This window comes from Rhopilema esculentum, chromosome 4 (assembly GCF_057945365.1).
Source record: "Rhopilema esculentum isolate cy_ngs chromosome 4, ASM5794536v1, whole genome shotgun sequence".
Taxonomy (NCBI): Eukaryota; Metazoa; Cnidaria; class Scyphozoa; order Rhizostomeae; family Rhizostomatidae; genus Rhopilema; species Rhopilema esculentum.
In genome coordinates this window covers 4,749,934-4,765,314 of record NC_142818.1, presented here as the reverse complement: position 1 = coordinate 4,765,314, position 15,381 = coordinate 4,749,934, and the positions used below count along the sequence as shown (strand labels likewise).

Below are 15,381 nucleotides of genomic sequence, written 5' to 3'. Positions count from 1 at the left end.
GTTGCTGGATGCTTGCGATTGGGGCACTGCATGATAAGAAAAACAAATAGACCATCCATTTTATATTTTTATATTTGAATCCTATTGTTCTATAGTTGTATTGCAAATCACTCAGGTGGGGCAATCCAGCATAAAATCCATGGTAGATGGAGGCTGCTCTTTCATTTTCCGGTCACAAAAATCCTTTAGAATAGAGAAACAATACTTTTAGGACATATCCTGTGACTTTCCATCGTTGATGTTTGCTTCGATTCTTATTTAACGTGCAGAAAACACGGAGCCAGTGAGAGAGACAGTGTGTTGCCTGTGTAACTCTGATGTGAACTGAACTGAATTCTTAACTGAACTTACATACAAATTAACATACTTATATACAAAATAAATGTGCTGAGTAATGATGTGTTGTGATGATGTAATGATGATGCAATGGAGAAGGAAAGATCTAGACTTGGGAAGAAATCAGCATGACATAGATGTGTGAACGTGTGTACAATGGTGAAGGGAATGTCCTTTGGTTGTGGATATCGTGGTGCTGGCATAATCGATGAATGGGTGCAAATATGGCCTATTTTACAATATTGAAAACATTTGCCTTATAAATAGAAAACTTGTATTCTGATAACGAAGACTGTAAGATACGTTTCGGTGACACTGTGCCTCAAAAAGAAAATTAGGTAGTTGTGCAACAGCGAGATTTTTGACAAAGTGGACCCGGAATTCTTAAAAACGGGAAGAGGATGATTTCTGTATAAAAAACAGGATTATTTAAAAAAATCACCTATTGAGCATAGGGCAAGGTTTGAAAAAAAACTTGAATACACAGGTTTTGGTTCTTCCCCTTGGAAAAAGGGGAAATCCCTGTTATATAGCTTCGTCATGTATAAAAACGTCTGGGGACTTGGGGAGCTTTATTTCATGCAAGTCGCTAGCACCGTGAAGGCAAAAAGTGCAATTCAAGGTAAGCGTTGTATGCATTTAATGTTATAATACGTTTTATTCGTTGATTTATTCTAACAAGGCTTGCAATTCAGCATTCGAATCTCTTAGGTGAATCAGTCGAGTCATTTCGTTGTGGGATAACCAACGAACAGCAAATCATTTTCAAATCATATATAAATCATTTTCTCATCTTTTACATATTATGTTAAAACCATTATAATAACCTGAAAAATGAAACTCGCAATGACCCAATGATCATGTAAAACTTAATAGAATTCTGAAATGATCAATAAACTTCACTTCTCAAAGAAAAAAGTAAAGACAGTGCGGACTCTGAAACTTCGCGATTTTCTGTCAAGTGTCGCGAATTCTCTACAGCCAAGGTTCTTATCGTTCATCATAAGGACACGAAACAACCCCTTTCAGTTCACAGCATCAAAAATCAGATGCATGGAATTTTGGAACTCTTCAACCACGATTAATTCCATCGCGGGGACCCCTTAGTTACGATAAACAACACCCTAATATCAGGAAAAACATTTTGGGCTTTTGGTGCATCAGCCCTTGTCTTGCCTGAGCAATGACGCAATTTTATGGTCGGTGTTTGATTCCAGGGAAAAAGCCTCAGTTTTTTACCCCGATAATCAGACTGATACACCTGTCATACAATCGAATGACTGTGTGAGAAGAAGTGAGACAGGAGAAGGCAGAAGGAAGTATGTAACGGGATATAGGCAGAACGAGAAACGAGTACAAGGGGACAGGGATGGGAGGGGGAAACGCGTACGAACAACGCGTGAGTCTTGCTGCAAAATATGACATGACCCTAGCTGCATATGCCAGGAAAAGACCACCTAGAAAATTCCACAAGGTGATTAGCAAATAGCTAAGGTAACATGATATCCACAGCCTACTAAGGATATACGTGTGGGACCACCCGATTCTAGAAAAGGGGAATCTGCGCACTTTCCCCGCGGGTATTAACTCGAATTAAACGATTAATTCCCATGTAACGAGGACTTAAAGGCATTGAGTCATGATAAAATGGATTAGGTATACCCTAAGTGCCAAAGATTACAAAAGTATTTGTTAAACATCTTTCTGGTGTTCTAACTTTTGTTGTTTGAATTTAATAAACCATTAATCGAAGCATTACGGTATTAGGAATATTCGTCAGTTTTAAGACAGCATCTTCTCCTAGATGAAAACCATATTGGCAACAATTGGACTACTGTTGGTGGCTGGAATTATTCAAGTTGAAGGAGGCCCAGCACCAAGTGTTTACTATCTGAAAATACACCCCACAGTCTTTAAACAAAACGACGGCTCTGTTTTGGTCTACTACAAGCAGCTTGGCTACCAAGAATCAGTGTATGCCTATTTTAACGGAGCGCTGGCAAGTACCCTAGTCTACCAAGTAGTACCCACTTGAGGTTAAATGTACTTTCGTTTGAATTTAAAGTAGGGGAACTAAGTAAGCCACATTGACACCAAATTTCAATACAATTAAAAATTACGTAACAGCCTGCAGCATTGATGACAACAGACATTAGGGAATCTGAAGCCAAAATGGATATACAATTTTACTAAAATCGACATTTGTCTAAATTTTGTCTTCGTTACTTCTTTAGAGGAAAGACCCCCCCCCCCCCCCTCCCCTACTTCCCATTACAATGTTGTTCAATTGGTCTGTTTTGATCCTGAAGATAAAAAAAATGTTCACTGAAAGCTGTATGAAGGTATTGAGAAAATAAATCAACATTGTACGGGGGGAGGGGGTCGAAATTTTTAAAGCGGCAGTGATATTTTGGTCAGGTAGTTTTAGACTTGCTTTGTTTATTTGCATGCTGCAATGGGAAGGCGTTCCAGTTATTTTTGGCAAGGATTGTGTGTTTCTAAAAAGTGGCTCAAAAGCATTTGGTGTTTATGAAACCTGTAAGAAACCTTTAGGGATTAAACTGAACGAAAAAATAAGAAAATGAAATCTTAAAATCGGCCTATGATACTTGGTAAAAATTTGAATGCATGTGTTCTGGTATAACAAAACAATAGAAGATGGTTCAAAACGAAAAACCGCCAACGGTTTTTCCGTGGGGTTTTCTAAACGAAAAAATCTGAATGGTATTTTCTTTCTCAGGTGAATAGCAAATGCAAAGAATACAGGACTATCCAAGATTTTTCAAGAATTATACTTGGTTGGTGGATGGAATGCAAAGTGAGAGGAAGCGGAGTATTCAAAGTTAAAACAGCATTTGGAAGCATCTTTCACAAAAACTATGATCGTATCAGCTTCTGATGACGACATAAAACGAACTGCATATAACTAACATGGGGTATAGCGAAAAATAGCTTAGTCAATGCAGAGTTGTATGCTTATTTCATGACTCCACGTCTCTATTTTGTGACATTCTGAACCAATGTGTAATATGAAATCAAAAGGTAACATAAAATAGGGTTACATGCCCTTGTATTCGATGCGTTTTGCCATTAAAAAGGAAATATATGGGGTAATCAATGCGTATTTTCATTGATAATTTCCATTAACAAAACGTTTTAAATTTCACTTTTTATTTCAACTTCACTTCAAAGAGCACGTATTTCCCATCGTTTTTTAAAGAATCATGCACTTTGAAAAAGACCGGGGCGAGAATTTGATGACGTAGGTGCCGTGACGATATTCCAGAAATAACAATTGCATGCATGCAAGCGCAACAACAGCTAAAATTGAAAAGAAAGGATTGTTCTTTATCGATATGTGGGGTTTTCAAATAGCGATTTATGGGGTGAATTAATGAGATACATTTGTTATTCGTTTTACTTTTTCACATTTCAAAAGTATCAAAAACGGAGAAAAAAGTTTTTTTAGCTGCTGATGTTAGAGAAAGGTCAAGGAGCCTTTGGCAAAATGCTAATGATATACCACCCTGTGATCAAAGGTATCTTAATTACAATGTTTTTAAAGATAAAGGCTTTATAATATCATTTGAAAATTAAATTTTATAGTACCCCATTCTAAACTAGGTCTTGACACGGCATTAAAATAACTGCTATTTGGGATCATGCAACGAAGTAAAAAAAAATATTTATGTAGATTTCCCTCTCTATAAAAATTCCGTTATCTGAGCCGTCGGAAATTCATGGGTTGCGTACCACAGTTTCTCCGAACAAGACAAAATCCCAATTATACACGTTTTCTTTTGGGAAACAAAGCTCACAGATCTCGAACAGAAACAAAGGTCACAGCACTGTTTAATGAGGGTGGATAGAGGCAGGGCCGCCGAAAGTTTTGTAGGCCCTTGAGCAAAACAGAAGGTCTAGGTCCTCAGACCAGGCTATCTCTTTTCCAAATAGTACTTTTCCGCCTAAAAATAATAGCTTTTGACTGTAATTGTAGATTCAGGAGTAATAAAAAACCTGATTGCCATTCAGGGATCATTCATGTCGCGAACAGTAAAAGAAAAAGAAGAGGAATTATCGGTTAACCATTGGATTCTGTAAACGTTCTTGTTACCAAAAAAAGAATATACAATCTGGATCACAAGCAATTGATGGTAGAAAAAGACAAGCAGTAGAAATCAGATCTTTAACATAGCGGAACCGGAATTCATACAAGAGGAAGAGTTTGATAAAAAAACACCTGTGAGGGCTTGCATACATATTAAAAGCCATAGGAAGTTTAAGTATTGCTTATGGAGCCTGTTTCCCGGAGAATGCGTACCGCATTTTAGCTTGAAAAAAAGAAAGCTGTCCGAATAAAGAAACAAATCCTACTCAGGGCTATCCCTTTTGAAGAAAAGAGGCAGTTCCTGTTTCAGATTTACATAAAGGGTATATAAGCACGAGCTTTTCTATTCTGGGAGTATTTTTTACATGTACTTTGGAACGTGGAGAGAGGAAGGGAAATTCAAGGTTCGTATTCAATGTTTAAATTTCTTGTACTTTTATAAGAAAATTAGTACAGACGTATCTATCAAGTAATGACCTGCTAAAGAATCAACTCGGAGTTTTGACGTAATTCGTCCTTTAAACTGCAAAAATATAGAGCTTGCATGTGCCATCTTTATTATTATTACTTTCCTTCAAATTGTGTATCAATTTCAAACTCAGTTTAACGATAACGTCTTGCAGACAAATGAAACTCAAAACGCAAGCGACTAATTTTCGATCACATTTGCCATGGTTAGCACTGTTTTTTAAACGAACCAGGTTATTGTTACTGAGTTTTTCTATCATTATTTTTTGGATAATTTGAGGCTTAAATGATCCTACTATTGTTTATATATCAACAAATGTTCCTAATATATCAACATGATTAGTTGAATAAATCTTATCAGTTTTGTTGACAAGAAGAAGAGGACACATGCTTTTTTCCTTCTAATTTTTTATCTGAGGCTGGGCATGATCATACGTTGTTCATACGTTTTTCAACAAATCGAACCACGATGTTCTGATCAAGTGTGCTGTCATAACACGACAAAATGATGACCAAATAATTCAAGTACCTTGCCACTTCAATTGTTTGCTTGTTCATTGTCGCTATTTGGATAAAGTACCACACACAACTAACATATCTTATAAAAGGATTGTCTACAAAGCAGCTATTTTGCAAAATTCTTTAGATGAAAACCTTGTTGATAGCACTTTGTCTATTCTGGATCGCTGGAATAATTCAAGTTGAAGGTGCTATAACTCCTTATGTTTTCCATTTGAAAATACACCGCACAGTTTACAAACAAAGCGATGGCTCTTTTTTGCTTTATTTTAAGCAGCTTAGCTACCCAGAATCAGTGGATGTCTACATAAATAGCAGCCGGGCAATTTACTTGAAAAATTTCTGAGGTTACATTTACTGGGAAATGGTAATATAATATAATAGATTCTGATAGATTCGAAAAGAAAAAAGCCAGCTTCAAAAAAAAAAACGTTTTGCCTGAGCCTGCAATGCTTCCTTGAAAATCACGCCTAGTTGAGCAGTTTTTCGTCTTATCGGGGAGAATCATAAAAAACAGGATAATTGAATTGTACACGAATATTTGCTTTTCCTTCACAGATTGATCGCTGGACGTTTTTTAAACATGCGAGCGACATGGCTGTCGTTCTCAAAACAAACAAATTTGAATAATGTTTCCTATTTCAGGTGAACGACAAATGCAGAGAGAGCATATGCTTGACCGCTATGCTTGCAGAGAGTACAACTTGCGGTATTTCAAGAACTACGACCATATTTACCTCTGAGGATTACTTATGACTACCTAAAAATTAATTCATTAGAATGACAGTGAAAAATAGAGTTTGTAGAAAAAGTAGTAGCAGGGTGAGATACATTTTGCTTATTTCCTTATAGTATTTCTGTAATAGCTACAAAAGGACTATATGGTTTGAATATTTTGGATACATGAGTACACAAAAGAATAACTGTGGCGGTGGTCCAATACGGACATGCTATTCATAAGATCTCGAAAAGACGCAAGGTTTTAAAAAGCAAGGTCCAATTATTCTAAACGGCGTAACTGAATGAAACAGATGCTGGATATTCTGCTTTCAAATTTTGGAAGGTATCACACTAAAATGACGTAATAGCATGGTGCTTGAGGAAGCGGTCGACCAAGTGCCCTGATATGCTAAACAAACTCTTTTCTGTGTGGAACAGAAACAAAATCGACTAAACATGAAAAGAGAATGCTAAGCAACCAATAGGTACTTGTGAAGGTGAACATCACAACTTATTGTAAACTAAGATAGCATAAAAACTATTCAAAAGAATACCTTGTCAATCGAAGACTTTTGGATTTTAAGGCGTGGCCCAGCAGCATCTTCGACTAGCTTTCCGTAGAAAATAGATCCATCGGTTGTCATCAATATAATATGTGGGTCGGCCACTGAGCAGAAAACAATTGCAGAAGAACCAGAATCCATTGCGATCTCCTGCAGCTGTTTCACTAAAAATTAATAACAGTTTTCACAATATTAGAGGGTGCGACTTACTGGGGTAATTCAACTTGCTTAGGAAGGTCTCATGCATATACACATGCAGAGAGGGCTGCATCGATTCGAAGAAATTTTGAAATTAGATACAAAGTAAAAATCAGGTATTTCATGGCACGACTTTCATGCGGCATTCAGGGAAGAGATAATACAAACAACTAAAACCAATAGATCAGAAGCTTTATCTGCCCTTCACAGTGAATTTGAATTCATTTTATAAATTTGGCACATAGAAGTTTCTGAAAGTAGAGACGTTAAAGTCACAATTCTAAAAATTGTTTCACTTTGATCGCTAAACATTTTTGCCCTTTAGTAGATATCATTGCAACCCTTTTTGGCAAAAAATAAGGCAAAAAAGTGAAAAATCTTTTACAATTGAGAAAGAATAATTCGGAGTAACTACCAGACTTATACCATAAATGTAACGAGATACACAATAAAATATTCACGACATCGTAAAACAACTGAAAAAACTAACCTCCTTGTAACAACCTTACACTCATAGGACAGACCTAAAATGAAAACAAAGACTCACATAGACCAAAGCTAGTCGAAAGCAACAACGATGAAAACTCCTGCAGAGAAGAAACTTATTTTGCAAGAGTCAGGCTGTTCTTGGGTCTTGTTTTAAAATTGTACAGGAGTTACAGAGTTGAAGGTTCTTGTATAAGGTTCGTATTCAAAAATTTGATGTTGAAGATGAATGTTCAAGACATGAGTTTTCGTCATTTAACCAAATATTCAGCTAATATTTTCTTTTAATCTAACGTGGTGAATCAGATGCCTAACAAACTATTTTTCAGTTATCAAACAATCTTTTGATGGTACAAAACATCTGAAGAGTGTCAGACGAAAAGCTTTCGTGTGACTCAAAAAGTTTACTTTTTTCCAAACCATTTTTCAGCCATCGCTAATTGAGAAGTGTTACAAGCATGTTCAAAAATTTGGAAAACTTCTCAGAGCTCAATGCTAACTTTAGACCTTGGCTCAGATCTATGTTCCTTATTAAAATAACGGGTAACATTTGAAAATAGCACGGAAAAAGGAAACATGTAATATGGAAGTACTTTTCAGCAGACACTCTTCCGAGTGCAAACGGCGGAAAATGGGCAAAAATTAGACCGGGACCTGATATCTAGATACGAAAGGAAAGTAAGGTGTGAGGAAAATGACGCATTGGAAAAAACAAAAGTGCATTTAAAAAGTCTGCATTTACAAAGAGTTAGGCGAGAAAAAGTATGAAAAAACATAATCCATCACCAGTAATTAGGTTATGAAAAGTGTGTTGCAGTAACAATGTTCTGTCCAATATCATAGTTCTGTTAGATTAAATGAAAACTTAACTTGGTATGTTTTATAACGGTTGAACAACATGCAGTCATACCTGAACAATAAATCTATCATTTCCAATGTTTCCAGTATAAACTGTTGGGTACTGTGTGCTAAAGCCAGAATTGTCTATCTCCATTATTTCATCATCTGTTTTCAAAACCTGTAAAATTTGAGACAAAATATTAATTGCTTGAAAATGGGCTTCGGCGTCATGGACCGGAATAGGACGAATGGAAATATTGTCAATATACCTAGCAAATATAGCAGGATATCCAGGTAGGCACAAATAAAAAACTTTTGCGAACTTTGCCCGTGCAAATCTATTCTAAAAGACATGACATCGTATTGCATGAGCCAAACTGGAATACCCTTGAATACTCTGGAATACTCTAGCATTGATTTGCCAAATCGCAAAAGATAAAGCAAGAGTGGCGATAGAGCAAGACAGTGGTCAACATTGTGGGAATGCTGACATAGCAAAGAATTTGATTCCCACGTAAGAAATTTAGTTCAATCGCATTTGCAAACCTACAATTAACAAAAAAATTGCTAGTGTGTCAGGGATTTGAAATTTGGTGAAAATTCCTTGATTATCTCATGGCCCGAAAGCCATTAGAGGTTTGGGAAATGGTCCAGCCTGTGTCCCTCTCACCACATTGTTTGATAATTGCTCTTCTTTGTATAAAAATTATGATTTCATATGCGAAGACTATGATATCACACAAATATTGTCAGAGTCAGTACCTTTGGAGAAAACCATTTCAATTGAATCTTTAAGCTTCATTAAAATACACGCAAAGTTTTAAAACGACTGCATAGGGCAGGTGTGCCAAAAAACAAGGTTAAACTTTATATACATCAGGGATCGCGCAAGCATTGGGGTAGCAGGGTCTATAGTCCCTATACTTTTTTGCAATAATAGGTTAGATACTTTCTTGGAAAGTTTAGTCTTACTACGCTCTAGCGCAACATTGGATAGTATACAACCAAGTAGTAGCAGCTCTTCTTTCCGCGGTCCCTGATATACATTTTCGCAAAATTTTGGGCCTGTTCAGTTCGAAGGAATTCAAAGAGGCTTATTTGAAATTTGCTCGGCAATTTATTCAGGAATCATTCTTGGCAGCGATTCTGAAATAACCTCCTATCATGCCGTGTAACCTAATTGCGAACGGTGAAAAAAATAAATATTTTCTAAAAGGAGTTAAAATTTTTGATAATCGAAAATAGTTCAAAATGCCAAATGAATAAAAAAGTTGGCCAAAATGACAATGTTTTGGTTGTACAAAAATTAAAATTGGCTTTGGAAAAAGCAAACATTTGAGGATGCAGAATCTTTTCGTCTGACACTCTTCAGAGTATAAAACTTCAGAACATAGATCGAAAACTCTACACTAGAAAATATATATACCCAGTTGTGGATCGAACTAGGCCAATCAGAAAAGCGAGCACATGACTGTTGATGTTGCCCAATCAGTGTCGCTTGCTTATTTATTTGTCTGGAGAGTATCAGACGAAAAGCTTCAATATACTCAAATGTTTGCTTTTATCTAAACTAACAATGCTTCTTCTGGAGGTTTTTAAATTAACACAGTTTCTTTACATGTAAGAATGCCAATATTTTGTGTCATTTAACACTTATTAATCCCTTCTTTCCAGTATCTAATGTAGTTAATTTTACCAAAAAGCAGGTCTCATCATAAAAATCTAGTTAATAGGGTTTTTCCTTATTAAAGCAATCTGAAAGAACGTTACGAAAATTGATTTCTGAAGTTAAAATAAACTAACTTTAATGATAGGACTCTTAAAATTTTTTATATACAAGGACTAAGCACACAATCTATCAAAAAATTAAAGAGAAAAAACCCATATCATTACAACCAGCACCATTAAATGAGAATACGACATATCAAGGTTTCGCAAAAACTCGCAACGATGCAAAGTGCTCTGGGATATCTATCGAAGCCAATTATAGTGACGTCACAATCTTAAGATGGCTTTTTTAAGTCAGTGCAGCAATGAAATAAAATCAGAAGAAATCAGCAAGTGATCTGACAAACACCTAACGCATCAGTATAAAGAAACAGATATAAAGATAATAGCGGAAGAATGGAGATTATTGATCAAAGATTGTTTTTTGCACTAAAGACGGAAGTACGCACTTCACCAGTTAGATTTCCAAGAAAAGTGGTTGACTTGGACGAGCATTACGTTATAAAATCAGGACCAAAATTCACGCCTCCGTCTATCAAATCGATTCTTAGACACTGCGCAGAAGTTCAACGGCGTTTAAAAGAGTTCGGTTCCATTGTCTACGTGACCAATGACAGGTGAGAAGAAAAGATGTTTGAACAATATCCATTGTTACTATGTTTGTTATTGTTGGCTATTATTATGCGAACGTTGCTTAAATCAAATTATCATATCTTTGTGACAAGTTAACTTAGATACTACCAGCATGTAACTTGTGAAAAAATATGTAACTAGATTTGGAAATATGAAATTAGATAAAAATCCTAGAGCATACTTAACTACAGAAGGAAATAGGAATGAACTTTAATAGACACTTCATATAAAGCCCCTGTTAGCGAAGGGCTTTACTCGCTAACAAACTAAAAAATGGCCAGGTTTGATATTTAAATGTAGTCCCTAACTACCTTTAAAACCTAGCTTATAATGTAAAGAATCTTTTCTGTTGCAGGGCAGATGAGTACGCCTTAAGGAAAAGAACACATTCTTGTCTCTTTATGGGAGCTTACGCAGTTCTGTACTTGAACTGGTCAACAAGGTATACTATGGAAAAAATGTCCTGTATCTCTAACGAAGCTATGAGTTGCTTCTGTGATCATAACGGTAGTTTAAGATACAGACTGAGTGTTTCGGATTGTTTGGATGGTATCATTATTGCTGTTCGAAAAAATGGATGGTTCACACTAGACGGAGTTGACCCGTTAAAGAATGGCCTCAATATGAACTGGGTGATTCCGAATAAGATTATTGCAATGAAAGATCCAAAAGCAAAGCAGGACGATGGGAAAATGGCAGTCGACAAGCGATATATGAAAGAACTACTGAAACATGGAATCGATTATTTGGTACGACTCAACAGCAAAGACTTTGAAAATGATGAAAAATACGGAGAAGCGTATCTCCCTGACGATGTCTTTGCACAGGGCATCGGATTATATGATTTTCCAATCAAAGACGGGGGTATACCTACACAAAAGCAGCTGAACTCTTTTTTGGAGATATGCTCTATAGCTGAAACGCAAATAGCCGTGCACTGTCACGCAGGGCTTGGACGTACGGGAACCATGATTGCTTGCTACCTGATACGGGACTACGGCTTCACATCGAGGCAAGCAGTTGCGTGGCTAAACATGTGTAGACGAGGTTCAGTTATGGGGCAGCAGCATGATTTCTTGGACAGATTTTACAAAGAGATTCAAGAAGAAAAGCTTAGGCACCCGGTGTGCGTAAACGTGAAGGACCCCGAATTTGTTTGTTGCCAAAGCCAAGCACATTCAGAAGAAGATGAGAATCGCAGCGAGATAACCAAATATTTGAATCTGGATGAACCACAGATAAAAAAGTGGAGACTTGATACATTATAAGAGAAAAAGAAATATAGGGACTCAAGTTGTGTTAAGATCAAACAACTTTAAACGACTGGGAAAACACAGAGTGCCCAAAGCTCAACCTACAAACTAAAATCAAAACAGTTTTCACTTTGTCAAATGGCACAAAACGTTCACTACTACTAAACAAAAAAAAATATTTTTTAAAGCATAATGCAAATATCTGAAATATTTGTGAATTAGATTTAATAGTATTTGAAAGATAAAAGAGGTAATATATTGGAATGTGATGTAATTTTAGATGATAAAAAAAAGGAAAGTAAAGGAATAGATGTGTCTATTTATCATTTCTACCTAGCCGAGGAACAATTTTTCTAACGAAACTTAAGTTAAGATTACACTCAACCTTGACTAAAATGCTTGCAATACAGTAGGGCCTTCGTAAAGAGAGAGGAAAAGAGAATAAATCTGACTACTATATTTGGAGGTGTCAGATAAACATGGAAAGATAAAACAAGGAGGGCAGTTTATAAAACCCAAAAATTTATGCCTTGATCTGACAATTTTCGTGAAGAATGTAAGAGCAAAAAATGCTAAGTACGTACCATGCTGGAATCTTCTCTGCTTAAGATAAGAAATGAATGATACCGCTCTTCACCGTTGCTTGACTAAACAAAATAAATAATAGATAGGCATGTTTATAAAAAGCAAACCATAATATGTTTGTTGTTAGCTGGTTAAGCAAAAAAATAATTCCTAGCGCGCAATAGAAATAAAAGATTACAAATCTGCTTGCGCTCGAAAATATGATTAAGCGGGGAAGAGAAGATTTTAAAAGAGAAACAGAGCAAAATAACAAATTAAAACTGGGTATTCGTAACAGAGAAAAAGAAGATCTAACAACTTCTGGATTCAACAAAACTAAATTGAATGTCAAATTAATGTAAGATACTAAATTAATATAAGAAAAATATTTCAATACAGAGGAACGGATTTACAAGGAAAATATATATGTAACTTTGAATTTTCATCGCTGATTAATGAAATATAATTATTCCTCTGTACATTTTGATATTTTCAATCTTTCGGACATACTTAAAGCTATTTCAGAAAAGGACATAAACGGAAGCTGAGCGATATATAGAAATGTGTACGATAAAAAGTGAACAAAAAATCACAGATTTTTGGCAAAAACAGAAGCCTTGTTCTTTTTATTAACTGAAAATTTTTGACAAAGTTTTGTTTCTAATTGAATTAGCAGAGAATGTTTTGTAAAAACTGTTTCCAGTAAAATGAAGAGTATGACAGTACCTTAGTATCAGAGAATACTGTCCACATGTCCGTACAGCCGGGAAGCTCGAATGTTGTTACAACCTGAGGCCGGATACTTCTCTTTGAAATAAAAAACAAAACACTGGTTCGAATATTTGTATTACTAAACGCGGAACGCACTATGATTACGTCATCGAGTCGCATTGACAAAAAAACAAAACACTGGTTCGAATATTTGCAATACCAAACGCAGAAGGCACTACAATTACGTCATCGAGTCGCATTGACATATAAAGCAAAACACTGGTTGGAATATTTGCAATACTAAACAAGGACAACACTACAATTACGTCATCGAGTCGCACTGACATAAAAGAGCATCTTGGCAAATAATGGAAAAATTCTAAATAAATTTATTGATGACATGGTATCTGACTTGTGATGACATGAAAAAATAATATATAGACGCGTAATTTAGGAAATTCTGAAAGTATGAAAAACTCTACAAAGTTAACACTGTCGACTTCAACATCACAACTTGAACAAAAACGAAGAGTTAAAAAGACACGGAGTCTTGATGTGTAACTTGTAAGCGATCTAAAAGTATCAAATCCTCTCTTTGGGTCAACGTAACACATTCATGACGGGGATACGAAAGACGAAAGCTACGAAAAAGCCGGAAGGGAACTTAACAGAAAATTTCATACAGCCGAAGAAGAAGTGTTCTATAAAAGAAGTTTCTAGGAAGCTTAAAATTGAAATTTACCTGTAAAACAGAAAGAGCACCATTTTTACCATGACCTGAGCAAAAGACAACTTCCAAATCGGGATGTGGTAGGCCTGAGAACTTCAAATAAATTAAAAAACTTCAAAAAGGGGATCACACTAAGCTACAGGGGTGCAAGGGGTAGAAATGGATTTGTCACAGAGAGTATTACCAACATGATTGTTGCCTCTTCAAAACTTATTCTCTACTCTTGCAAAGCGAAGATTATCTGGAAGTATGAGACTTTCTTATTAAATAAAAGCCTAGAGATCAATAGCTGATGAATTCAGAATCAAGTGGGTAACTCTCGTCAAAAATATCTCAAAAAAGCTTTGTATGAACTTGTAGCAGTAGAAATAATGCCTTATGAACCATTGCTTCATTCACAACACTGCAATTTGTTCCGTCTCAAATGCTATAACAAGCATGTACAAACCTCTTCCTGAAAAAGAGACAAAGTTTAATCAAACTGAGGAAAAATTTTGACTTCAACAGCTACGTAGTCAGAGAGGTACATATATCATGATGAACAGCAATGAAAGGAAAAATATATAACAAGGAACATATACAAAAAAACAACAATGAAAGGAACGATTTTATGGCGATCGAAATGAAATTACTTATTTGTAGCAAATCATTTACATCTGCATAAAAATTGTACTGGGATGAAGAAGATGTACAAAGTGTTTTGACGTCAAATCGAATTCAAAGAGGTTAAAAGAGAAATATTTCCAAGAAATTTGAATAACATACCGACAGAAATGCTGGGTGTCCAATCGCACTCTCAACACATGGGCCAATATTCAGAAGGCTATCACACACCTTAATAAAAATATCGAATTAAAGATTTATCTAAGTCAAAAGACAATTTTTGGGATTTCTAATGAAAGATCTTCGGCTCCGAAACTCTGAGTGCTATAACAGGGAAGCCTTTCTAAACTAATGCGGTAGTTAGCATTAGGGGCTTTGCAGAGAGCGGCTGTTCCCATGTCCGTAGTGGAAAATATAATTGCTGAGGACAGCAAGCTGTAACCAAGTGAAGGTCTGCCAAAAACCCATAATTTATGAAGTAAACAAACAACAGCCTATAGATGTTGTAACTAAATGACCCTGTAGGTTTTAAACTGGACTGAGGTGAACTCGCTGTGTTGATGGAAATGCATGTTATTCTCAACTTGATTGCGCTTTCTCAAAGATATCGTTTAGGTTAGCTCCTAGCTGAAAGCTTTTGCCCTAACGCAAACCAAGGATTCTTGATATGACAAATTTGCTGCCCTGCCTTGTGGAAATCAGCCTTCGAAGAAAGACTGTTCTTTGATCCAGCAATAAGATGATTTCAAACATCTATACAAATGAATATTTGGTAAATCAATGTAACGCTTACCTCAAATGCATAAGACACTAATTTTGAGCCAATATTTCTTTCTACGCTTGCACCATAAACTTCAAGATCATCGAGGTCATCTAAAATTCCATAGCAGCATGATGGTATTTTGATATTAAAATCAATGC

General features: G+C 35.9%; 2 protein-coding genes across 2 annotated transcripts in view; one reads left to right on the top strand and one right to left on the bottom strand.

Moving 5' to 3' along the window:
* Positions 1 to 15,381, bottom strand: part of LOC135690523 (cleavage and polyadenylation specificity factor subunit 1) — a 54,779-nt gene that overhangs the window by 25,724 nt on the left and 13,674 nt on the right. The window contains exons 13-21 of the mRNA XM_089116028.1: positions 15,254 to 15,333; positions 14,623 to 14,691; positions 14,306 to 14,311; positions 13,870 to 13,950; positions 13,143 to 13,223; positions 12,437 to 12,499; positions 8,309 to 8,416; positions 7,403 to 7,436; positions 6,706 to 6,878 (exon numbers count right to left, since the gene is read on the bottom strand). Of these exons, the coding sequence (XP_088972154.1) occupies positions 6,706 to 6,878; positions 7,403 to 7,436; positions 8,309 to 8,416; positions 12,437 to 12,499; positions 13,143 to 13,223; positions 13,870 to 13,950; positions 14,306 to 14,311; positions 14,623 to 14,691; positions 15,254 to 15,333 (695 nt within the window). The remainder of the gene's footprint in view (positions 1 to 6,705; positions 6,879 to 7,402; positions 7,437 to 8,308; positions 8,417 to 12,436; positions 12,500 to 13,142; positions 13,224 to 13,869; positions 13,951 to 14,305; positions 14,312 to 14,622; positions 14,692 to 15,253; positions 15,334 to 15,381) is intronic.
* On the top strand, positions 8,411 to 15,347 carry LOC135690522 (dual specificity protein phosphatase CDC14A-like). The gene has a single exon (XM_065208108.2). The coding sequence runs from the start codon at positions 11,001 to 11,003 to the stop codon at positions 11,865 to 11,867; it is 867 nt and encodes a 288-aa protein (XP_065064180.1). The 5' UTR covers positions 8,411 to 11,000; the 3' UTR covers positions 11,868 to 15,347.

Bases quoted from the DNA above. Each gene is read 5' to 3' on its own strand.
- LOC135690522 (XM_065208108.2), top strand. From the start codon at position 11,001: ATGGGAGCTTACGCAGTTCTGTACTTGAACTGGTCAACAAGGTATACT.